General features: G+C 39.9%; 1 protein-coding gene across 5 annotated transcripts in view; it reads left to right on the top strand.

Moving 5' to 3' along the window:
* Mdr49 (Multi drug resistance 49) overlaps positions 1-26,144 on the top strand; it is a 74,536-nt gene that overhangs the window by 35,112 nt on the left and 13,280 nt on the right. For 3 of the 5 annotated variants that reach the window (XM_033332080.2, XM_076619673.1, XM_033332082.2), the window contains 8 exons: positions 12,741-12,874; positions 16,594-16,663; positions 17,120-17,204; positions 17,870-18,063; positions 18,363-18,611; positions 21,146-21,559; positions 22,691-23,114; positions 24,677-24,880. In XM_033332080.2, coding sequence (XP_033187971.1) covers positions 12,763-12,874; positions 16,594-16,663; positions 17,120-17,204; positions 17,870-18,063; positions 18,363-18,611; positions 21,146-21,559; positions 22,691-23,114; positions 24,677-24,880 — 1,752 coding nt within the window. In that variant the 5' untranslated portion in view covers positions 12,741-12,762. The remainder of the gene's footprint in view (positions 1-12,740; positions 12,875-16,593; positions 16,664-17,119; positions 17,205-17,869; positions 18,064-18,362; positions 18,612-21,145; positions 21,560-22,690; positions 23,115-24,676; positions 24,881-26,144) is intronic. The other 2 variants (XM_033332083.2, XM_033332084.2) reach the window with 1 other exon arrangement.

Genomic DNA, 26,144 nt, shown 5'->3' with positions numbered 1-26,144 from the left:
GCGATCCTCGTTCGTCCGTTTCTATCGGTGGTGCAACACGATGGTACAAAGTGTACGTTCTTTGGTGGCCAATGCTTACAATCTGAGGAAACTTTTCTTCGGAATCATTGTGGCAATATTGAAATAAACGACAATCATCGTATCTCGATCGATCACAGTCTCTTATTAGTATCTCTTATTAGTCACAGAGATACGATCACCAATGAGTAAACTGAGTCTGACGTTGGATTACTTTCTGATAACACCGCCACTGTAATATCACCAGGTTCTTCCAATGCTTTACATTGTACCAATTAATCGAGGCATTGCGACCAACAATAGATTAATCTCAATACACGACAAATTGAATGTTTCGTTATCTAGAGCAGATATCAGTCTAATCAAATATTCAGTACAGCAGCTAATCGATTTTAGAATTTATCATCCTTTTAAATAATAGTGTACGTTCTAGTACTCGGAAGCTATGTTTACTTTCGAGTAGAAATTAATCGATTTGTAAAAACTTTTCTCACGATATTTGCTCACAGCTTCATGATTTAATTAGATATTATATTGTGTGCTATAATTACTGATACATCCTTATATTCAATTATGTTATACGATGAATATTTCGCTAAAAATATTTGCAATATATTGGACAGAAATGAAAGACTTCGCTTTCTTGAAAAAAGGCGAACATAGACCAAGGTTGTTTCTTGTCTTCAGTTTCGTTATTTGGATTTTTTTTTTTTTTTAGGAAAAATAAACTCCTCTACCTTTGTTCGATTAATACAGATTATAGGAATAAACGAATACTACGAACATTCAGAAAAAAATGTACTTCAGAGTACTGCTTGTACTCTCAATTCGGCTTCCTAGCAATCTGCACATTTTTCTGCCGTCTCGTGCTGATTAGTTCGACTCAGACTCGCTTTATTCGATGTCCAGATGCTTTTCTTGGCAACGTAAGCTCCATTCGCGATCGTCGTTCTTGGCAACGAGAATGTACCTTTTTAGTGCTTAAAGAAGACTTTGCTCGGTGACCTCGTAGAAAATCAGCGCCTTTGAACGAGGCGTCCCTCGTTTCGCCATTATCGCGCGATATTTTCGGTTTACCAGGTCGATGTAGCGAGAGAAAAGGACGGGGCGAGACGGAGAATCCGAGACGTACGTCTTCTGCCAACGTCGAAGAAGCTTCCGCGAAATCGAGTTGGCAAAAGAGTGGGCGGTGTTGGCCAGACTCGCCCAAGGTTGCAGACGATCTCGTCTGTCAGGTCCTCCACGTATTTAGCCTTTCGATCGACGCACGTGGACGTCGGATCGCGTGTATATAAAAATACGACCAGACGATTTGCTCGCGAATGATACAAACCTCCTCACATTCTTTGCGAAATACTCCTTTCTTTTTCTTTTTCTTTTTTTTTTGTTTAGCGTTTATGCTCGAAGAAATTGAGCCGCTCGGCGCGTGCAAGTGTACGGTTTATTCTCAAAATAGCCGCCGAGGCACGCGTTTGTTTCTCAGTTTGCGTCACTCGAGTCGTAATTTCCACTATGACGTACTCTTATACTTTTCCTACATTTTATACGAATCGTGCGGTTATACACGAGATGAGATTCAACGTTTGATGTAGTTCGCTAGTTAGAATATTTGAGTGAAAAAATGGGGCTTCTTATTTACTGTAATTTTTATCTTCGCCCAGACGAACTTCGTCTTGCAAACATTTTTCACGCGACCGCAAATATTAGGTCGTGATCTTTTCATTTTCATAAACAGAGTTCAGTGAAATTGAACAAATGACAATTCTCAGTCGAAATAAACTTCGCTCGAATTAATAATCTCTTATTGTATTTTTGATCATTTTTTGATCTTCGCTCGTGAAATTTGGCCCGCTTCGAAGCAAAATATACAAGATGAGTTCTAGCGTCTTCGATTTTGGAGAAACATTCTCCAGCCAGTGGATGGTTTGATGTCAAGACGTGCTCAACTCATCTTCTTTTATGTTTCTCAAAGTTTTATATACAATATGCGGATGAGGATTACCTTGTCGCAGTCCTTTCTCGAAGGAGCTGGCAAAATCAGGTTTTCGTTTGAACTTCTTCGTGACATGATATTCGATAAAAATAATCAGGAAGAGTCACAAGATATAAAAAACACACGCATCATGAAGAAAAGATAGTGAATTCCATTGTCAACCCTTTATATTCTAAGAGAAAACATCATCGAATTATTGATAATGAGCCAAGAGTTTGGCTCGTATATCGCACGATTCGCTTCTTACGCCAGAAATCCAGAATAATCGTTCAATAAACGAAAGACGCTCAGTTGGAAGCTCGAATTGACTAACGTTATCGCTCACAGAAAATCTAGAGATACGCAGATATTTTGGATATTTTTGGTGATTCACGAGACTCTATTACGTAGAATTGGATCAGCGCTTCTATCTTGTTCGTGAGATGCTCGTTGCATAGAATTATAATAAATTTATCGTCTGAATGAAACGACATTTACGATTTAACGCGGTTTGTTGGCTCAGAAAGAAAAGGTTCCTCTGTGTGCTATCGAAACGAAATATTCGTTTGTTTGGATAGTTTTAATAAGCGGAAAGATCGTAAACGTCGATTAAATTGTTCCAGTCGTTGTAAAGCGAGTCGGAGACGCGGTGTACAAGCGGTAGAAGCGGTAGGTCCACGGAACGTCTAAAATTAGTCGGCGGCCGATTACGGAATTCGTTGGTTCGCCGACTAGACGTCGACTACGAAAAGGAGGCCGCGAAACGCGTAATCGTGATCGTTAATAACGAAGGATACTTAAAATAAATTTTCTCGAATAACACGGTCGGGCCAAGATAAATATTGAAACCAGATGACGAAGAAAAATAAGTCATCATACCATTGATCGACCATTTGAACGATAAACTAACTTGTGTTTTCACATGAATATCATAGATCACCATTTCAATGTGCTAGCTTTTTAACACTAGAATTAACGTGAAAGTGACGGATTTCGTATTTTGTGCTTTTGATAATATTATTTCCATTGTTTCATTTTCGTTCGCACGGTATATTGTTATTTAAATATGGATTAAAATGAAAAGTTATAGAATTAACTAATTCATCGTTTATCGTTTCGACAGATTTCAAATTCTTTGTTTTTGCGATTATTAATCGTAATTATAATCATCTGTGTGTATGATACATTTCGGTCGGTAGTTCTACCGTTTAATAAAAAATTCACAATCTGGAAAGGGACGAACGTTTTTCAATGAAACGTTTCCTCCGAGCGGAAAAAGTTGGTTCAAGCATTCATCGTTGGTCGAACAGAGCATTGGTAAAATATTCTCGAATTCCAGAGGAACTTTTTTTCCACGGGACATCGTTAGATTCGGATCTGGAAACGCGACCGACAACCGTCACGAATTAGATGATGGCGCGGTTCTCGAACTCTCCACATGCAGTCGGGTTTAAGGCCGCGAGAAGTGTGCCCGCTGGCCGTTTGAAAATACAATGGAAATTAATTTGTCGGACTTAACGAACCTCCGAGAGCACAAAGCAGCCGAGCACGGTAAAGCGGAATCGCTTTAATTATAACTCTCCTCGGTCGAGGATCTCGTCGGCGGTAGCTTTATAATTCACGATTTCTGTTCTAGCGAAAAAGCTGCCCGCTGAAAAATTCCCACCTTTTGTACCGCTATCAGTCAGAGATGATCTCAGCTCGTGGTGTTGTAATATTTTTGTTACTAATTAAACGGCCGCAGCCTCCGTAAATTACGCGTCGATCGTAAATACGCGAACCACGGCCAACTGGCTACGCGTGCTTTTGACAGATACCACTGGATTAAAAGGTATCCCTTTTTTCAATGCTGGCTGGCCCGCGTTGCTATCTACGAGGTGTTTCGTTCGTTTCATCGTTTGACCTAATGTATTTAAGTATGGATTCAGAAGGAAACAAAACGTCGAGAGCTTGTTATTTTTGGATACGCTATTAAGAGGTTTAAAAAGAATAGGGTACAAGTCACGATGTTTTCAATTTCTTATGAGAATGACTCGAACTTTTGTGGAAAAGCACAAATTGCAAAGTGCAAATTAATTTATTTTTGCTTGTATTGATTATTTTATACTTTATTAAATTAACATTTAACTGGTATCTGATATTTTCTGAAATTTAACTTTTCGCTTTTTACGACTAAATAAATGAGAAAGATACAGTTTCATTCACACACATAGGGAAGAGCGCGTAACGGACGTTCTATGGTCAGAAGCACTGGAAACCGCCAACGCTAATCGCTACGCCTGTCTGTATCTGTCCATATACATTCTACCGTAAGATTGCTTTCGACGTATAGGCTGTGGTTACAGCTGCACGCGATTAACGATGCATCGAGATTTACATGGAACTAAGCAGATGGATAACGAGTAAGACCGTAGCTACAGCGGACGTGAATCCGCACAAACTGGCGCTGTGACAAACTCAGTACGTCAAACCGTCAAATGCGCGTATAGATTCTAATGGACGTATGCATTGCGATCTTCGGATCTTCTGTTCGCTCGCTCTAACTGCAACCTGAAGATTATCCAAACATGTAGTCACTAATTCATCGTTCGATGACTTATTCCGCAACGACTTGCCTGTAATTCAGATTTAACAGCAATTTTGCGAATAAACATTTATCGATCTTTGGCAGAATTTCAGAAGATACACGAAACATTGTTCCTGGAAAAAATTTTTCGAGTCACCGGTGACCACGCAAGGATTATGCGACGCTCACCGCGGAAACTCCGTTGGAAATTAGTTTCCAAGCTTAATGGAGTTTCGCGATTGCGAAAGGTGCCGCGACGAACGACGAAAGTCGTCGGCGAACTTTCCGTGTAACTTTAGCAATTTTTCCCATTAGCCGCGATTTTTCAGCTGCGGAACACGCTCCTGACGAAGTTTATCGCCTTGCTGGTGCGGTAGTAAAGAAAGAAAGAAAGAGGGCGAACGATATCCGAGCAGACCGACTCGCGAATACATTAGCGCGACAAAACTTCGCACGGATTGTTTTCCTTGCCGAAATTTGTTCTCCGCCGTGTTACGGGGATCTCGAAAAGATTGGTCCACGAATTCGAAAGAAAGATTACGATTCCCCTGGGAAATTAACATAGAACCATGGAACTTGCACGTTTCTAACAAGATTAGTATCAATGAAGCTGTAAATTGTTTCAATCACTACGAACTTCACGAGCCAGCTACTATTTCTAAACACGTTCAAATCGATTCACAGTATTAATTCACAGTATTATCCTAGAAATTTTCATGGTTTTCACTATTTCACTTTAACGTTACACGAATGCTTCAGGTATTGTTGTTGGGTATGACATTATGTTCGCAGCGATTTACGCTTAATCGCCAACTGATCTTCGTTTTGTCCATATACAGGACAATTTTCTTAGATAAAAATGATTTGGGAAGAATTACAGAAAAACATCGACGATCCTCCAGAATATCGAATATCCTTCTCTATTTTCTCTTCTTCAAGGCTTTGGATCATTATCTGTACGAAACTAATCTTCTGGCAATAAATTGCCAAAAACGTGTATCACAGTGGAGATATTATGGAAATTATTCGACAAAGAAATTCCATTCTTTTAAAATGAAAGTGTATTTTCGACCAATCGCGAGGAGAGACGTCAACGGGAGTCGTAAATTCCCGTTACGATTATAGCAATCGACACCACGAGTTGATCGATCCCCTGATTTCCGTTAAGATAATAGGGGTGATTGAGTTAGTATAACACCGTGATTCACAGAATTATAAGGTTTTATTTCCAACACTTAAGTTACACTGTTGAGTAGATATAATTCCTAGATGACAACTTGTCGCCCGAAGGTAAGATAGATATGCACGCTAGAGCAAGGCTCTTATAATGGAACTTCGTATGTCAGTGGACGTAGCACTAGAGGATACTTAATAGAGGAAGTGATTGTTCGTGTTTAGACTTAGACGTTAGAATTGTACTTAGTTGCTGACTTTTCTAGCGGAGTAGAAGTAAAGTTGAGTGACGATGCTGTGTCGGAGGAAAGCTAGCGATGGGTATGTCTAGCGCACGGGACCATCGGATTTGTTCATAACGTTTTTGGTCAGGAAGTGAGGGCAGTATGCATTGCTTCTAACTGGATAAACGGAGGTTGGTAGACTAGGAAGGGTCTTAGCCGTCCGCGATAGAAAGTTGCTATTAGGAAGCATCGTACGTGGGAAACCTAACTTTCCCTTATCAAGCCGTGGTAGACAATAGTCCTTAGAAAGTGATTTAGAAAAAGATATTTGTTCGGTCTAAATGACCTTCGCAAGCAAATTACTGGGATTTATGATGGGTACTTAAGGCGATTGAAGGTACGTCGTAAGGATAAGCGGGCATCTGGTCTAGGTAGACGGTCGCCCGACCGTAACAGGAAGACTTCGGACTGTGGACACTTTCAGGGTGAAATAATTTGTTCAAAGGACGAAATCTCTCGATTTCGTTAATAATACTCGACGAGTAAGTTTGCGAACGGTATGACAAAACGGTGCAAATGCGAGTCCATATCTCGTTGGCAAGGCCTTCCGCTCGACTTCCGGTTCCACGGGCTCATCGATGATTTACGAGCCGCGAAAAAGAGCGGCCAGAGCACCGGGGATAAGACGTGTCCCGGGCACGAGAGGGTCGGCCTTGCAACTTCAGAGACAATTTATCGTTGCATCGATCCCGCAACGAACGGGAAATTTTATAAACTGCCTTTCGAGAGGGCAACGAAGGAAAAATTGGATCGCGTGTACCCGGCGGTGGAGAAGGGCGAGGGGTTATTGGAACGGAGACAAATGAAATCGGAAAGCTCTCGTTCGCATGAAATAGGATAATTCGAAATTGACCGGTCCCCCGATGTCGCCGATCCCTCGCGGCTCTTTATTACTCCTCGTTTCTCAATTCCAGCTTTGAAAGCAACCGTCTCGTTAATAAAAGCTCAACTTCCAGAGAACTTTCTGTTCTCGTAGCTTCTTGCCCATTAGATTCTCACTGAATTTCGCGAGGATATCCAATCGAATTCGAGAATGTCGTACGTAGGTGAGAAAGATATTATTTATTATTATATATAGAAATATATAGAAAGATATTATATAATATATAGAAAGATATATATAGAAAATATATAGAATGATATATAAATATATAGAAAGATATTATATATTATTAATATAAGATAATATTTATTTATTTACTTTCTATTGGTGCAACAACGTTTGATGAAGGTTGTAAATGTAGTATCGTGGACGAATGGCCTAAGAAATATCTGATGAATCATCGTCACTTAGGTCTATCCGTAATATTGTTTAAGTGCCTTTAGGTCAAAAAAGGCCTGGCAGTCGTATTAGGCGAATCATAAAACAATATCGCGGGAAGGCCTAAGTGCTGTTAGGTCGAAAAGGGCCTGGCAGTTTTATCGGTCAGTCGAGTAGAAGAGTCGTCGATTTGCCGAGTTGTTACGAGTTGTAAACTATCAATTGTGAGTTGTGAATTAACTATTTAGTTATAGCACATTACTGTTTGTGTTTCTTGTCTAATCCATTGTAAATAGATTTATTGATCAATAAACTTATTACGTAGGATAAATAAAAAATTCCTATATAAATAATATAGGTATAGGCAAATAAAGAAAGATAAGTGCGAAAGATTAGTGTCAACTGTAAATCTCGCTTAGCTCTTAAATAGAATTTAGCAAGCTACGAAAAAGTTTCAGTTTTTTTTTTATTTAATATTTCACATTCACAATTTGTCCAATTTGGACATTTGGTAGAATTTTTTGGCTGTTTGATTATCATGTGGGTGGTTACCCCCAGCGGGGTACCATCTTCGTGTTTGTTAAGTTATATTCTTTATGAGATCTGTTGGGTGTTTCCTTTTTAGTCTTCTTTCTATGCTCGATGTTTTTTTTTTATATTTATTTATTTGGATTTTACAATTTGTCCAGTAGGACATTTGGTAAAATATTATAGCGGTATACTAATATAACATGTGCGTGGCTACCCCCAGCGGGGTACCATCATCGTGTTTGTTAGGTTATGTCCTTTGTGAGATCTGTTGGGTGTTTCCTTTTTAATCTTCTTTCTATGCTCGATGTGTTGACCGTTTCCACTGCCAGCCATTTCGGGTGCGTTGCTATTCTTTCTCTGTACCTTCTTGCACATCTGCTAATCTCCTCCTTGATCGTTGGTATTCCCAGGTCTTTCCAAATGTCCTCGTTTCTAACGTACCATGGGGCGTTTACTATTGTTCTAAGAATTTTAGCTTGCATTGTTTCTATTTTGCTTATATGGCTCATTGATACTGTTCCCCATAGTGGTATAAATTTCGATTGGCGAGAGAAAAAATTGTGCTGTTTTCGGATTCAGTCGATACAATTGTTTGCGTTAGTATTAGTTACGCGCATAGATGCGTGGAATAACAGAGATTTTCTAAAGATCGAGCACTAGATTCGATAAATCAGGAATATCAGGACAGACGATGCAGTTATTTCGAACTTTGAGCACGAACATCAGCGAGACGAGTTTACGTTATTTTAGTGATTAATTCCAGAGAGATTAAGGGTAGACCATAATCATTATGGCAACTTTTGACAACAGATTTTTGTCTTTTCTTGTGATTCTTATGATTGGGAAAAAGTAAAGTGTTTAGAAATGGAAGTACGAGCAATACATAGTTTGTTATAACAGGATGACCGCTTTAAGAAATGGTCAGTACTCGGCCAGAAGAAAGATAAACATATATATATTGATACGTTGCGTCGTTATGCTTCATGTTACCAAAGCGAAGGTACGGCAAAGTTGCCCTCTATTCGTCGGCGAAAGACGAGACGACATAACAAAAGAACGCTTGATCAAAGAGCAAAAGTAATGAGAGATACGGACGATGGGAATAAAAAGGACGGTGGCTTCTTTTTTTCCATTTATTGGCTTTCTCTCGTTTACTCAACGAAGTCTCGTTTAGAGTGCTTTTGATCCTTATTACTGGGTACCGAGACTCTCGCCCATCGTTGATGTACGGAAAAAGAGAAAGAGCAGGAGAAAACGCTATCTTAAAAGATTTTAATCATATTACACCGACTATTCTATGGAGTTAGGAATAAATTAATGTACCGTGTCTGATCGAATTATCTCGATGTAATTCGTCTTCCAAGTACGAACAATGGCAACATCGAGATCCTTCTTCCGACGATTAAAGACGTGTCTGTACAATTAAAAGGGTGGACCGGTTTTTCGTTGAAAAAAGTCACCGAACAGCAACTCTGTTTCGCGATTAAAGACCACCTACTAACTCAGTCCGCAACACGACCTAATGACTTAGCCGTTTTTATCGCGCCGTTTATTCGACAATTAGAACAGCAATTGGATGCAAGAAAGACCGAGCGTTGTAGAACGCAAGCGGCAAATTGCAGTTGCTTAACATTAACGCTTTGTCGCTTGTCGCGGTTTCATTTGCACCGGTTCGCCAAAGTTTCGCTGTCATGCATTTTTACGCGGTGACCCATCAGAATCACCGAGCATATTCGTTCCATACGTAGTTAAAACTTTCAAAATTTCGGATATGGAAGGTTTAATATTTTCGTTCTTCCATCTTCGTCTTTCTCTGACTCTCGTTCTCCCATTCGAAAACTATTTCCTGTTACAAATAGAAAAAAGAATTTGACGAGTTTTTCTCGATTTCAGAAATTGAAACACGTTGGACTATGATGTTCTCATATATTTACATTTCAGAATTTTAATAGGGAGAAAGAGAAATAGCACGCAAAAGCTTCGCTTGAAACTTGAGCTGATACGTACGGCAGGACTGTCTGGTCCCCTGTGCAGTCGACTCTACGGTGTAGCGACGTAGTAATATACCACGAGCAAGAAATGATAGCCACCTCGAGCGCTGAATTATCGTTTTAGTTCGCGCCATAGCCTGTTGAGCAGCCAGAGATTTAGAAAGATCTCGGCCATTGCAAGAACAGGGAACAGAACTTTCCTTCTACCATCTATTAACTGTCACCGGTTATTCTTTAAGGAATGCATTCGGTTAAACACAATTAAACAATAAATAATTTACTCACGCACACAAACTATTAGATTATAACATAAATTCGTCCTACTTTCATTATTCGTTATTATCTTTCGATTAATTAATAATATTCCTTTAATAAATGTAATTTAATAATTCACACGCGCTATCGAAGAATTTGGAATCGTTACATGTATCATGGAATCAGGAATTCGAAAAAAAAGACGAGTGAATTTAGAATTCTACTATCTTGGAAAGTCCTCTACTCAAAAATAGATCAAACTAAACAAAATTACTGCCTACGTTAATTTCGAATAAATAATACAACCGTGAAAGATAATTAAAGAAAAAGCACCGATCTAAAGTATTGGGCAACCAGCCTATCCGACCAGCGAATGATCGCTGAATCATCGAACGAATGTTTTCGTCACTGTCAACGCGTAATCGAAATGTGACTACTAGGCCCACCCTTCAAACTTAATCATAGGTCCTATCGGTCAATCGATTAATTAACACGGATTAGCGGAGTTTCTAGTCATCGCTTAGATTGGATATCCTGTATAGTAAACGTATGATACAGTGGATAATGACCGAGGTAAATAGAGTTTGTTGTCCCTGGATTATCGTTGCTAATTGCAGTTTGCGCAAAGCTCTGGGTCCCTGCTCTCCCGCGTCCAACGAAACAGACGGTTATAACGGATCGAACGGCGACAATGGATCGGCCGACGCAAATATTGACCGCAACAAATATAGGCCGGGCCGACAATCAAAACGTCAGCTCGGCTTAATTTATCGCGATCCTGCAAGGCTGCCCCGCCGCGGCCTGCGTTTTTCCAACCTCATGCCATGTCGATTGTACCGCGTTTATTGAAAGCTCAAGTGCTCGACGTGTGGCCCGTTGGTTGCGCGTGACGTTTCCAAACTCCAAACGCCACTTCCCAACCAACATACCGGAACAACGCCGATGCGTACCGTGGTGTAAGAGGCGTGAGAAACTGACGCGAATTTTGTCAACACTATACCTCGAGAGTGGTTGTTGACAGGGTTCGATTAGTTGTACCGAACGTTTGGCTTCGTTTGAATTTCTATTTTATTTGGTTTTTTGAGGAAATTGGCGATTTTGATAATTAACGATTATAGAATTATTATTTCTGATCCAACAGAGATTTTTATTCACAAAGTGTTTCTTATTATTAAGTTACAATGTTTGTTAAAATAAGGGATTACAGAATCTTTGTCTTTGCAGTTATTGAAAATATACTGTTAAGGTTGATTTCTATTGGGTCAGATTTTATACGTACATTCATTCATTTTTGTATATCACCATTTTGATTATAACCATCGTTACATCGCGTGAAACGGTCCATGCGTCCGACGTCCTTCGTTGTCTGACCGTCAAGACCCAAGCACCATTTTACAGACCCTCGATATACCTAAGGCCCCGCCATAAACCGAATCTTATTAGTTTGCGGGAACCTTTAATCCTGCAAATATTGTCGGTTTATAGTTTGTACCTAATACAATCCTTAGATTTATTGCACGTTCTTACAAATTATGGAGAAAGCGGATATTTGTCTAACGGAAAAGGCGGGTTTTCCCAGGTGCCAGGTCATCCCTGAGCCATGTCGGTAGGGGGCTTTCTTCTCCAATCTTCATTTATTAACGTTGGCTATAACCAATGGGCATCGCGGTTCGTTACCCTCACTTTTCTAACGAAAAGTGTGAACAACGAATCCACGTCCTTAGTTCAAAAGACACACCCACATCGAGTTTTCCTCCGTAATCACACAAAAACGAACTTCATTTGTTCTCATCACGACAGAGCAGTCACTTCATCCCTCTAGACTTGTTCTCATCACGACACAGCAGTCACTTCATTTCTATACTTCTTCTACGACATCAGGACAGCCAACTCAAATTCTTCGACTTACGCTCTAGACTTGTTCCACAATAACATTCAAGTAACAGTTAAAGCTTATCAGTTAGTCTAAATCAACTCGAGTCAGTGGTCAGGGTTAGGAACAGCAAGAGTCGAAAGTTAAGGATAATCTACAAGACAGTCAATCGACAGAAGGTATATCATCACTGTCGTCAACACGAAAAGGAATCTCAGTTCGTACTCATTCGGAGTTGTCATCTCAAATACTCAATCTTGTATCACACTGAAGTTGTTGGATCATTCAAATATACAGGGTGGTTGGTAACTGGTGGTACAAGCGAAAAGGGGGTGATTCTACGCGAAAAAAGAAGTCGAAAAGGAGACGTGATAAAGTGCACGCGTACCGAGCGAAAATTTAAAGTCGATTTTTTCGAAAACAAAGCCTCAAACGAAAAATTTTTATTCTATATTTTCGACTTCTTTTTCGCATAGAATAACCCCCTTTCCGCTTGTACCACCAGTTACTAACCACCCTGTATATTAGGTTGTCTAGTTGAAAAGTTTCTTTCCTTTTTTTACGTTTAACGTTTTACATTATTTTGTCGAATTACGTACGATTCATTTCATTCTGTTGAGATAAACACCGCGACATTTTACAGACTCGTTTTCACGTTTGTATGAAGGTGCACTGTTGTAAAAAACACGTTTGCGAAAGAAAAACACTTTTCGGACAACCTAATATTAATTAAAATGTCGAGTGGAACGAAATATCTATGATTGTAAAGTTATTTGTAGAAGGTTTTAAAATCGTGATATCTCTTTTTAATTACAGAGTTGTTAATTAAGAATGCGCGATGACACGGCGAATTTGTCAGTGGACAGCAAATCCGCGCGAGAAGGCGCAGGGTATGGAAATGGAACCCCAAAAAACAAACTCTCACCGCCAGGAAAAAATATTCTTGAAGTGTAAGTACCATAACAATTCCATGTACATACGTAGTTTCCTCTTCGATTATATTAAGTACGTAAGATTTCGTCTGCTTCTTAAATTTTCCCCTTCGCGACAAGTAATCCAAAAGCAAAGTAACCGCTCCGAAGACGAAACTTCACCGCGCGAAAAATTAATTTACACAAGCTGGTCGCTTTATCGACAACGTGGTGACTGAACATTTCGAAGAACTTCGTTTCTGTACAATAGCTCAGAGAAATAGGGAAGGGGATAAATGGCGAGCTTATCCGTTACTGATCGATGGTTATAATGTTCATGATCGATGAGATGAAAAATTGCGATGTTTTTTTCCCTTCTTTAAGATCGACCGCTCGTTGTCTGCGTTTCGTTGTCCAGACACTCGATCATTCCTGATCGATCGCTAACCAATAATCATTCGAGATTTCGCGAATCGACAATGTTGCTTCGCCGTGATAATTAGAATGCGGATTTTTATGCACATTTATACGAAATTTAAAGGCGCAGAGGTGTAGAAAATGCATAAATGCTATATCTGCTTGTTATAACTTTTAATAAATAAAACGAACGAATTATTAGAACGAACAATTGGAAAAGTAGAAATTTGCATAAAAATTCATCCGATCTATAGCAACGATATTTTGCAAAAATCAGAGTTTCCATCCCTGATGTTGGTTTATTAAACCTTCTTTTTATGGTTAGAATAGAAACGAGAATAGTTTGAGGAAAATTTAAACAGCGTTTACGCTGGATCCGTCGTGCTTCTTTCGCAAGTTTTCGCAAAATTTGCATTTATTCGTGGCCGGAGGATATTGGCGAGAAAGTTGAGAGATTGATCGATTCGAGTGGCGACAGATGACGGAAACTACTGACACGAAGGAGGCGCGTACAAATTTTTCTTGGATAGATAGTTTCGCGAATTTTCGTGCCCGCAATAATTCAAGAAAACTCGTCGTGTAGGAAATAATCGTTCATATTGAGAGATGGATCGAAACGAAACGTGATTAATGCTCCTTAGAAACGTGCACGCCGATAAATCACTGCAAGTGAAAACTGGAAAAAATATATTATATACAATTCATCATACATATAAAAACCGATACTGATTTTTCTCAAGCATTAAATTCTCACCCTAAGTGACCATATCGTGTGTTGTATAAGATTTTATTTCTATTTATTTGGTTAGTGCGATACAGCCGTACTATAGGAGTTTTAATTATTTAGTCTTTTAATTATTTCGATTAGCATAGTTTTGTCGTTTGTTACGAAATTTGTCACGTTCTTACAAGACGTAACAATCCTGTATAACAATCCGATAATAATCGTTAAGTTCATTCTGTTTGGAACTTGGTTTACAGCATCCAAATTAATTGTCAGCCTGAGAAATACAATTACACCATCTCATCGAATTAACGTATAGGGATCGAAGGGAAAAGTTTGCTCGTTCAACTACCGAAATCGGACTTGTCGAGCGCGATTCGTTCACCGGGGGGTAAATTCATCTATGCATCGTACTGTTACGATGGCAGTCTCGTGTTCCTTGTATAAAATACCCATCGTAGATTCGTCGCAGGAGTTTCGAACAGCAATTACTCCGCTAATGGAGCCCCTACGGGAAGATCCAGACTTCGTCGAAGCCCGACACTTGCCGGGGTCGTCGCGACGGAAACCGGAAACTTCGCTTTTCCTTTCACACGCCGACGACGATCCTTCACGTCCTGGCTGTCTACGTTGATCCGCCAACCAACGATTTACATAGTGTTCCCGGCAGATTTATGATCTCGTATAATACAGCGTGCCATTTAACTCGTTTATTACGATGCTAAATAATGGGAATCGATTCCCGAACAACCATGTTACTAAATCTTCGTACAATCGTGAAAAGCTTGGATACCTTGACTCTTCGATAGCAATGGGATTAAGTTTCATTCGACTGGAATTCAACATTAATTCAAGTCAATCCTAATATAAAAGCTTCTCTTTGCTATGTTTCATTTTCTGCATTCATAAATTATTGGCTCTGTGAAAGCCAGAGCGAGTAGTTCAAGATATCATAAGTAACAGAACATTTCCTGGTTTCATATGAAACGTAACAGTTAATTCAAATTGTCAAGGAAATTAGACGACGATAATTTCGCATTCATGCGAGATAACGACGCAGAAATTTGTAAAAACCATTTGTTAGAGTTAGAAGAGGAACATGATGATGAACGATCAAGAAGAAGAGTTATTATCGTAGGGTAACATTTGCGAGAGGATAAAGATTCTTGGACAATTTAGCGGGGCCATTTCCTCTGAAGTCGTTGGATCGTTTGTCAGGGTGTTTCAGGCGAAAGAGAGAAACTGTTGGTTTCTTCGTCGCGGAACTTCCATTTGTATTTTAGACGTTAGTGCGCTGTTTTATAAAACACATTGAGTCGTTTCCCAGAGGAAATGATCCTGCTGGTCGATGAACGCGAAGCGTTTTAACATTTTTGCCACTCGATTTCTTTCATTCATTTTGAACGAGCAGGAACGCGTGCCGATCGTTATCGGTGTTTGTCGAGGAGCAACGCGCTTTGAATTAACTGAACGGTCGCTTACGTCACTGGTTTCACGACTGTAGTTCGCCACACGTTTTAACTACACGTTTGTGCAACAATTCTCAGCTAACTAGGTTTACGAGCGTCGAGTCGATCTTAAGTAGGAATAGGGTCTCGAAATCTGGAACTTCTCGGAAAAAAAGAAAAAGAATCAGGAAATTCGAAACTCTCCAAGTCCGGATAAATAATAATTTGTATAAACAACCTATGAAATTATTGCGATGATACGAGTTTATTTGCAATTAACACTGGAACTACCGATAGTTAACACGAAGCTATTTCTACCACAACCAGTCAAAATGACTGGTTATTTAAAAAATATGCGATAATAGAATATTTTTATTTCTTTCGACTTATTACTTTCTTACAGAAGGAATTCCATGTTATGTAGTATATTTTTGGTATTATTAATCCAGTTGGGACCATGATCCCTAAATAGGGGTTGACATATTTATGAAATTGTAGAACCAGTCGTTTTGACTGGCGTGGTATTTCTAGTGTTAGCATCTAGCGATCGATTCGGAATTTTCCTGATGACTGATATCGTCATATTGAATGATACGCAGTAAAAATTTAAAAAACGTGTGGGAAGTTGTACGAAACGAGGAAACTGGTTAATTGGGGTTCGATAAACAGATTGCAAAACCCTTTTACACTTCGACAGGTACCAGTCATTTTGACTGATATTGGTATAAGTAGCCTTGATACCAAATTATTTTCAGTTTGAATACATAAAAAACAAAGTAAAATTCACTATATTATTCTTTTAGTTATCGTTGCGAAAGTCATTACATCATTGCGGAAAAAAATATAACACGAAGTAGAAATTTTAAAATAAAATTGCAAAACCAGTCAATTTCACTGGTGTGGTAGTTCTAGCATTGACCGATAGTAAATTGAGAAATATCTAACGAAGATAATTAAGAAAATCTTAAATGATTTTTCATCGATAATAATGCGTTTATCAGTGAAAACATTCGCAGAGGTGCAATCGTCGACGCGATACCGGATTCGAAGTCCGGTTTCGCGATCGGATAAACAGGAGACGAACGTATATTTAAGTCTTCCCTGCTGATGCATATGAAAATATTGCTGTAGGATCTACAGTGTACGGAACCTTGTATATTTCATTTCAGACACGCTCCAAGATGCGAAGAAGGATAAAGAGGAAACTCAGTATATGCTACAAGAGAATGGCGATCCAATGTACGAATAAGATTTTTACAGATGAATGAGATTTTGTTAAATAATTAGAAAGAGAAATATAGGAGGAGTAAATATGGGAGTCAAAATGATTGTAGGAACTTACGGAATTAATTAGGAGATATCCTGATCGCCCTAGAGACTGGAAAAATCGTATAAATTTATTCATGATGATTTCTTAATTGTAGCAAGTATATCCTGTAAGAGTATTCCCGGATTGAAAATTAAACAATCGGAACTTTGCATTTCTATGGCAGAAGAAAGAAACGTAACCGATTCTTAAGCTTCTTTTCTCTCGGGAAAATTGTTTTTCTCTTGCATCCGGAAGTACTCTTCCATAACCGATCATTTTCTCGTGCTGCTACAAAGAACAGAAAAATGGATAACGGGCAGCACATCGACGAGCAATTGTATCTAAAGATGTTCTTATTAAAAGTCAATATTACTTTGTGTCCACAGTGAATTCGTGCCACCTCAAACGAAGGAGGAGGAGAAGCCGGTTGCGTCGGAACAATCCTTGCCACCAGTGCCTTATTTCAAACTCGTAAGTATCATCGGTCAAAAGAAAAAAAAGAAGTAACGAAATAAAATATAAAGAAAGCAGAGAACGTCACCGACATTTGTCAAACATTCCACATACATCCTGTTACAGTTGAAATATCACCGTGTTAGTTTGGAATCAAACGACGAAATCGATCTTCTAGCGGCCGAACGGTTTGGCTATCGAGTCCCTTTGTCTTTGACAAACTTAACGAGCGCGATTCTGTCGATCGATCGGGCTTGTTTTTGTTTAGAACTAGTCAGATCTCCGTCCATTAATCACCGTTAGGCCAGCATTAATTTTCCCCGGGGTTAAATCTGCCGGAAAGGCAGAAGTTGCCGGCACTAAATCACTCGAGAATATGTTTCTGAAATTTTCGACTAGTTCGGCGACAAATTGCTCCGTCGACGCCACCGGAATCTCGCGAATTCCCGGCGAACCCATCATTCGGAAAATTAACATAACGTCGATGCTCGCGCGCAATTAATTAAAATACGTCCGTTGCCATGGCTGTTGCCCACCGGTGCTTCCCCTGTGCTACCCCTTTTTCTCTCACTTTCCCTCAGTTCTCTCTGCTTCGCCGAAACTTTGAATTCCAGTTTAATCGCGGCGTACGCGAAAGCTTTGACCAAACTCAGTGACGAAAATCGCTCTATGTCTGTTCACAGTTTCGATTTGCAACATGCGGGGAGTTGATGCTGATTCTTGGTGGCCTGATCATGGGAACTTTGACAGGCCTGTGCATCCCTATTTCGACGATTCAGTATGGTGAATTCACCACATTGCTGGTGGATCGTAATACGGAGAATCAATCCAGTACACCGACGCTTATATTGAAGTGGTTCGGAGGAGGAAAGGTCTTGTAAGTCTTGGCGTACTCAGACAGACACGCCTACACTACCTGAATTGCATATTTTTAGCACGAAACCGAGACGCGAGACTCGCCTCTGACGCGTTACGTTAACGAGAAAATAGATCGCTCGAGGGGAATATAGCCTAGTTTATTCTGTCTAGTTTACTTTGGTACATCGCTACGAAGTTCCGTAATTTTCCACGTCGATGCTGTTCCACGGAACGATACTCCGAATTGAGAATTTAGAAAAACGCTTTCCTTTCGATGAATAATATAACGTATTTATGAGATAAATATTATGATTGCAGGGGACCCAATGAAACATACGAAGCGAGGATGAGCGCTCTGTACGACGACTCGGTTGCGTTTGGTGTATCCTCCGCGGCGCTATCTACCTTCCAATTTTTCTTTGCCGTGTTCACGGTCGATTTATTAAATGTCGCTGCTTCTAGACAAATCGCTCGAGTACGTAAGATGTTCCTTCGCGCTGTTCTTAGACAGGATATGACGTGGTACGATACCAACACGTCGACCAACTTCGCCAGTAGAATTACCGAGTAAGTATACTTCGCTGTTAATCGATAACTCGTTAAAAGAAGGCAATTAGATTTTACACAAAAGATCTCAGATTGAACCTTGAAATACATTTAACAGCCAGACTTTCGTGTCCATTAAAATTCACTTTAAAATAATAGTTTCGTTAAAATCCAAATTTAAATCACAGCTAATTAATATTCAAACTGTGAATTCAAATCAATTCCATTTTATTCGAAAATTCTATTCTTTCCTTTCGTATGGAAACTGTCCGGACGATAGACACGTTTCACTCGTTGAAAGGATATCCCGGAGATGTATAGCCTCGAGTAGCCATATTTTCTTACGTCGATCCGGCTTTCAAGCGAACATTGCGGTTTCGATTTCTCCCAGTTCCGCGGATATAAACGTAGCGCGGATCATGTATAACGGAGAAGCGAGAAGCAAAGTTTAGGGAACGAGATCTCTGCTCATCAACAGGTGGTCGCTCGTGAGAATCGAAATCCTTACCCGATACAAAGTCCATCTCTGTTTGCGGTTGCGTTTCAGACCGCGTAATTATCGAAAAGTCAAGGATGGATTCATAACGGACCAATTAAAGCGTCGCCACTAGAGCATTTCCTTGTGCAATCTGTTTATTTCGGGACGAGAATGTTCGCCGCAATAGTATATCCGTGGCGCAAGTCGCATAATTGCATAGACACGCGTGCAATTTCGATGAAAGAAATTCGACGTTGCACGGTGGCTAAATTTTTCTTCTTGTCGCCAGGTAGCGTTTCCGGTTTGTAGCAGACGATTGAAACACAGAATGAATCACGCTACCTTACACTGTTGCAGAGACAATAAATCTCGTTGCATCGTAAATATAGCATTGTGATACGCGTATATGTCGATGTAGTTACAAGACCCATTGGCATTAAAAACGATTTGGCTCATAGTCCGCATTTATAACGACTATTACGTAAACTCGACTGAACACCTGTCTTAAATGGCAATCATCGAATGGCACGGATTTCTGTATTTTCTTTGTCATATCGAGTGCAACGATGCGCCAGGTTTTACGTACAGTAACTGACGAAAGTATTCGAACGTTTATTGGAGCCTTTCGTGAATATATTGTTTGTATCGTACAAAACGTTCTGAAATTTCATTAGTTAGCACGGCAATGAGAATCGATCGGTAGATATTGGCACAGTTTGATATCTGACAAAAAAATAATAATGCTGTGTACATTTTCATATAGGTAGGTTTCCAGCTTTATCAATATACTCACGACAAGTGATGTCACGTTACAATGCTGATGAAATTCCAAAATGTTTTATATAACACGTGCAATGTATACGTAAAAATTGTCTATCATACGCGTTCAAATACTTTCGTAATCCATTGTATCATCGTAAATCATTTCGTATACATTCGTCGCAGTTGCGTCAACTTGTTCTCGTTCGTTTCTTCCTATCATCGTTAGGAATAAAAATCATATTTTGTAAAAATGTTTCTCGTGTCGCAACTTCCCGCTACATATTGCCGTTATCAGTTTGAAAACGTTATTTCACGTTGTATGACTGTAAGACGGAATTATAATAAAGTTCGCATAATTTGAGACAATATTGATTTTAGTTGAAGGTGATTACACGACATTCGCGAGTATGTGTTATTGTACCGTAAATGCTGTGTAATCACCCGGAAATGTCTTAACGTGGCGCCGCAACATTTTCACGAATATTCTAGAACGCGAAGCAGGATGAACAACGTTAAATATAAATGCCACGAACACAGTGACACTTCTCCTTGACATTTATATATACGGTTTGAGGAATCATTTCTTTATATCGTGCTAAAACGTATACACCGTTAGATTTTATTTTTAGTTTGCTTTCCGATCGCTATTTGACAGCTTGTTTTCTTTAATCGTATTAGAGGAGATAATGGAACTGCGGATAATATGGTCGCGCGATATAAGCGAGAAGCTAAATTGAATATTCGTTGAAACTGAACTCCCCGAGCTTTTGCAAGGTGACCTTTGCATCGTCGAAGATAAGGCAAACTCTAATTAATTCATTCTGAATGGTTGCCCGCGGTTCCGTGTTATTTTCGTCAGGTACTTTGGATAGAACCGACACCAAACTATACGAACGTATCTAATTACGGTGGTGGTCACCTTGTACAACGACGAGAAGCCTGGCAAACGTGCCGACGAAGAAAGAATTTTCCACAAATTTATTCACGACCCGAATACTTAATCGGGTGAAAATTCATCCCAGAGAAATTTAAATTGAAGATCATATGTCAAAGTCCAGTTTTATTTTTATTGTGTGCCGTCTCGTTAATTTAATTTTGCAGCATTTGCGCGGACAATCAAAATATTCACGGTTGATGGGTAACCCGGTACCCGAACACCAAATTGTCCACACAAAATTTAGTAAACGTGCTTTGATAGAAACCTACTTTTCGATATAATTGATAATTCACTTCTTGGTACGAGATATTACCAGATATTAATATTAAGCATTTTATGGATTAACGAATGTAACCAAAAGTTGTCATGACGTTGCAGAGACTTGGACAAGATGAAGGAAGGCATAGGAGAAAAACTGGGCGTGTTCACGTACCTCACGGTCTCCTTTATCTCCTCCATCATCATATCGTTCGTATACGGCTGGAAATTAACGCTGGTGGTACTAAGTTGCGCACCAATCATCGTCATAGCCACTGCCGTAGTAGCGAAAGTTCAGAGCTCCTTAACAGCTCAGGAGTTGAACGCTTATGGGCAAGCCGGTAGAGTGGCCGAGGAAGTATTAGGCGCCATCAGGACCGTGATCGCCTTCAATGGAGAGGAAAAGGAAGTGGAGAGATACGCTGAGAAACTAGTACCAGCCGAGAGAACCGGAATAAGACGTGGAATGTGGTCCGGAGTTGGTGGTGGCGTGATGTGGTTCATCATATACATCAGCTACGCAATAGCGTTTTGGTATGTCTATATTAAGATTGTGTGAAAATATTTGTACGCTTTTTGGGATATGCGTTTGCGTACTATAGCATAGATGAAAGAAATACGAGTATTTTCAGAATAAACGCTTCTGACGCGGGTAAACAGGCACGAGAAGGGTAGAAACGGGTCAGCCATGTAATTTCCGCATTGTGTCAGAGGTGTTTCAAGTAAAAGTTGTTTGCTTTAAAAGGGAAGCATCAGACAGGGGTGTTCCTTTGTTTGCCATGGAAAGTGGCGGTCTTGGCTACTCTAATTCGATATAAAACGATCTTCCCTTGGAACTCTTCCTTTTTCTGTTGTTTCCTCTTTTCGAAAATGGACGAGTTACGTACAGTGTAGGGAAAAAGTTTGCGCGTAATGGTGGCTAAGGGAAGGAACACAGGTTTGGTTAGAATAAATCAAATTTTCCCTCGCACGATCGTAGGATGGGGCACACGAATTTCTATTATTGTTATATCTTAAATCGAATCATATAGGATCGCGCGATGGAAAAGGGAAGTGTTCCGAGGAAACATCTGAAGAACGAAATGCGTGTGATATATTCGTCAAAAAGTTAGATCGTCGAAAGACACACTCGCAGAGTAACCGTAGCCCAAGAGTGAGAGATGCGAATATCAAAGTAATCGGATGGGAATAGATTAAGAGTTTTAAGCCGTTTACATACGACTAGACATGTGGTATACGATCAGATGGTACACTGATCCCGTCTGAGTCGATGCAAACCGTAACTAGATAATAACGCTGATACAAGTTTACGTATATTGCAACTAGCACTATGAAACCTCGTAGTCGCTGCATGTATCGTAACATGTTTCGGTGTATGTAAACAGCTTTAACCATTAACATAACACAAACACTGTAGCAACGCGATCTATTCTGTCGTCGTGCCGAGATGCATTGCCAAAGTTAAACAATGGTAACTTTGAGAGCATCGAAATTAGATACCTTTCGTTTCTGTGCTACCTCACTGGTCATCCTTCTATCTTTGTACACTATGTGATCTTTCATTGTCAAAAGGAAGAAGAGATCTCGAACGACTGCAATAAATCACGACAAGTTCTCGAGATGAAAATTAGAACGCATGTTAAATTGACGATTATCGTTCGCCAGGTACGGAGTTCAGCTGATCCTGGAGGACAGGCCAAAAGATGTGAAGGAGTATACACCAGCAGTGTTGGTGATCGTGTTCTTCGGTGTGCTAGCTGGCGCTCAGAACATGGGTCTGACATCGCCGCATCTCGAAGCGTTCGCGGTGGCGCGTGGTTCAGCCGCGGCGATTTTCCAAGTGCTTGATCGCGTGCCAACGATCGATAGCTTGAGCAAGGATGGTCAGAAGCTTCCATCCGTCAATGGTGAGATCGAGTTCAAGAACGTACACTTCCAGTATCCCGCTAGAAAGGACGTGAAGGTGTTGCAAGGTTTGAATCTGAAGATCAATCGGGGCGAGACCGTGGCACTCGTCGGCGGGTCCGGCTGTGGCAAGTCTACTTGTCTGCAGCTCATCCAACGTCTCTACGATCCTCATAAGGGACAGGCAAGTAAAAAGAAAAATTTGTGTTTGCGCGAGAAGCAAAACGGAGGTAGAGAATCGCTGGATCAAACAACGGTTTAGATCGTGCGATTAGATCGTTCGCATTTCTCTCTTCATTTTACTTTGAGTTAAACTTTTTTATTGTTTAAAGGACGCTCAAATTTAAGGAATATATAATTGATACGCGTAATTTGTACGTTTCAATTCTGTGTTCAAGATTTCCTTGAAACATTCCATTTGTGTGTGTTGAAACGGGAACGATATTGAAGAAGCGTAGCGTCAGTGAAAATTGGAGAACTGCGAAACGTGCTTATTACACAGCTGATAAAAAAAAAAAAAAGAAAAAAGTAAGAGACGAAGAAAAGAACTAAAGAATAAAAAAACTGCATATTAAATTTTTATAATTGCGATTAAAAAATTATATCGCGGGGCTGCTGAGATAGGAACCGTTGCGCTGGCGCCTTCCGTTAATGATATCTCGTATCAGATTTCCCCTTGTTAATTTAGAAAACTGTAACGAGCTGGTACTTTCGCTGTCGCGTTAATTAAATAATAATAATAATAATTCGTATTTTTATTATTCGTATTAATCCGTATAATTTAGTTTCCCAGAGTAATTTTATGTCCACGGTCGGTAGCCATGAATTTTCCATCCCACGAGAATCGTAGACTCGTCTCCTCAATTTGTTTGTTTACCGAGGGAACGGGAGTAGTTTATTAAAATGTAGAAACTGGCGATATTTTTATGCAGACGTTGCGCAACGAGCACGGTTAAGCGATGAGTTCGCTGATTAACCCGATGAAGTTTTTCTCTCGGTCAAAGTCACAATGGTGAGCGTCGAGAGCTCGATGTACGCGCAATTACGGTTTTCGCGTATATCGTTCAGAAGAGCATTATCGTTCGTTCTTGCTAGAATTATTGTTCAAAACGATAGAACTTTTCCTATGCCAATAAGACGATCGAAATTTTTATCTCGCATGAAGATTTCACGAGACGCTCGGAATAAAATACAGAAACATTCCCGTTTCGTAGCATCGAATTCCAACTCGATTAAATTCCACGGTATCCAGGCAAGCGTGACTCGCGAGGGTGAATTTGTTAAGTGCGTTCCGAGTTAACAATATCCCGACCGTGAATATATTCCATTATTACATCTGTATTCGCGAACGCGGCGATGGGAATTTTAGGGAACAAGTTTGAAGCGTTTCTCGCGGCGGCTGAGTTCTCTCACTAGTAAAATTTTCTCGTGTTTCTGCATCCGTCGCAGTTTCTCCTGCCAAAAATATTACGCCGTATATTTGGCATAATGTTTTCGAGCTGGCTCTTGAACTCCTTTTCCCTTCCACTTACATTTTCCATAGCATTGTTGCGCCGTAGCCGATAAAAGGGGCTTTCGCCTAAAATTCGCCCATCCGAGGAAAACGGCCGACAACGACGTTGAACGATCGCCCTTATCTTTCTCTTCGCATCGCATCGTCGTGGTCCTGTTCCTCCTGGACCACCATTGGTCAATGTCAAAGACAATTCTCACAACGATCACGCGTCGATCTCTCTGTTCGAACAGGTTTTACTGGACGGTGTGGACGTGGCGAAGTTGAACGTTCAATGGCTCCGTTCGCACATAGGCGTGGTCGGCCAGGAACCGGTGCTCTTTGACACAACGATACGGGAGAATATCCGGTACGGAAATGACAGCATTACCGAGGAGCAGATGATCAAAGCCGCGAAGGAAGCGAACGCTCACGACTTCATCAGCAAACTGCCCGAGGTGAGTAGCTTCGTACCTATTCTTCCATTCCGTTGCCGTTTTCTCTGGTCCAACGGAATTTCAGTTTCCCTTTTCGTGGTTCGTGACAGACGGAGAACCGATTGATTCGGTCACTTTTCAACAACCAGTCGCTCGAACCTCTAGGCGTGCGGAGTTACGTTCACATAGTATAGACCTATGTCGAAAGATTTTCTTGCTCTTGGTATGTGGTACTCTTTCCGTGCCGATGGATCTCTAGGATCCAGGCACAAAGAGTCGTCTAATTAAAATCATGTCCAGGAACCGTGAATTCGCTTGGAATTTTAATCTCGTCCTTGCGTATCCTCTCGTCCATCTCTTCTATCTCGTTGATCATCGCAGTCGTGATGATTCTAATCATGGAGATAAGGAAGGGCACGTTTTCTTAATGGCCATTGCGGTTGAATTTTCCATTTTTTAAATTTCAATATCTTATCAGTGTCTCTACAGTCTGATTTAGAATATTGAATATTTCTGAAAGTTTTATAAACATTTACGCAAATTACTAAACTGCGACAAGAAGACTGTCGTAATCTTTTTTATTCGCAATGGAACAATTTATCGAGCAAATTTTGAACAACGCAAAACACACTGACGTAAATGCAAAAATGGTACGGACTGAACAACATTGATACAAGTGTGCGTTGTGTTTCATCATCATCCTCATATATGCTATATTGATCTTAAGAATATCAAATTTGAAACGTTCGATTTCTAAACCTCCTTCTAAACCTTCTTTCTCGTAGATCGAAACTGCGAATTTTTCCTTTCTCGTAGAATTTCGATTTTATAATTTTATGACACAGGCTCACAAACTATCCCTCATTTGTTTTATTAGGTAGTCCGAAAAGTTTCTTTCGTTCTATAAAGAAATAATAGACGCACAATGTTTTTTGTTTTATATTAGTTTATTGAATTATGCACGAACATAATAATGAAAATATAACGAAATGGATCATACCTAATTCAATAAAATAATATAAAATAGAAATTGTTGTTCATCTATTATCATCTTATGAAACGAAAGAAACCTTTCAGACAAGTTAATATTACAAATTCGGATGCGAGAGACTGGCGTCAGGCTATGTGAGCTTCTTTAATTCGTTTCCATGATCACACGATTTTTGGTTTCGCCATGGTGAAAAGTGACCTTTTCATTACGATTTTTATTCTTATTAAAAATTAAATATTTCCTACCTTGTAACTGAATATTACACCATGTACACATGTCCGTATTACACGGTAA

This window comes from Bombus vancouverensis, chromosome 6, assembly GCF_051014615.1.
Source record: "Bombus vancouverensis nearcticus chromosome 6, iyBomVanc1_principal, whole genome shotgun sequence".
NCBI classification, from domain to species: domain Eukaryota; kingdom Metazoa; phylum Arthropoda; class Insecta; order Hymenoptera; family Apidae; genus Bombus; species Bombus vancouverensis.
Note: the sequence above shows the minus strand (reverse complement) of the source record. Positions and strands in the feature narration are given on the sequence as shown.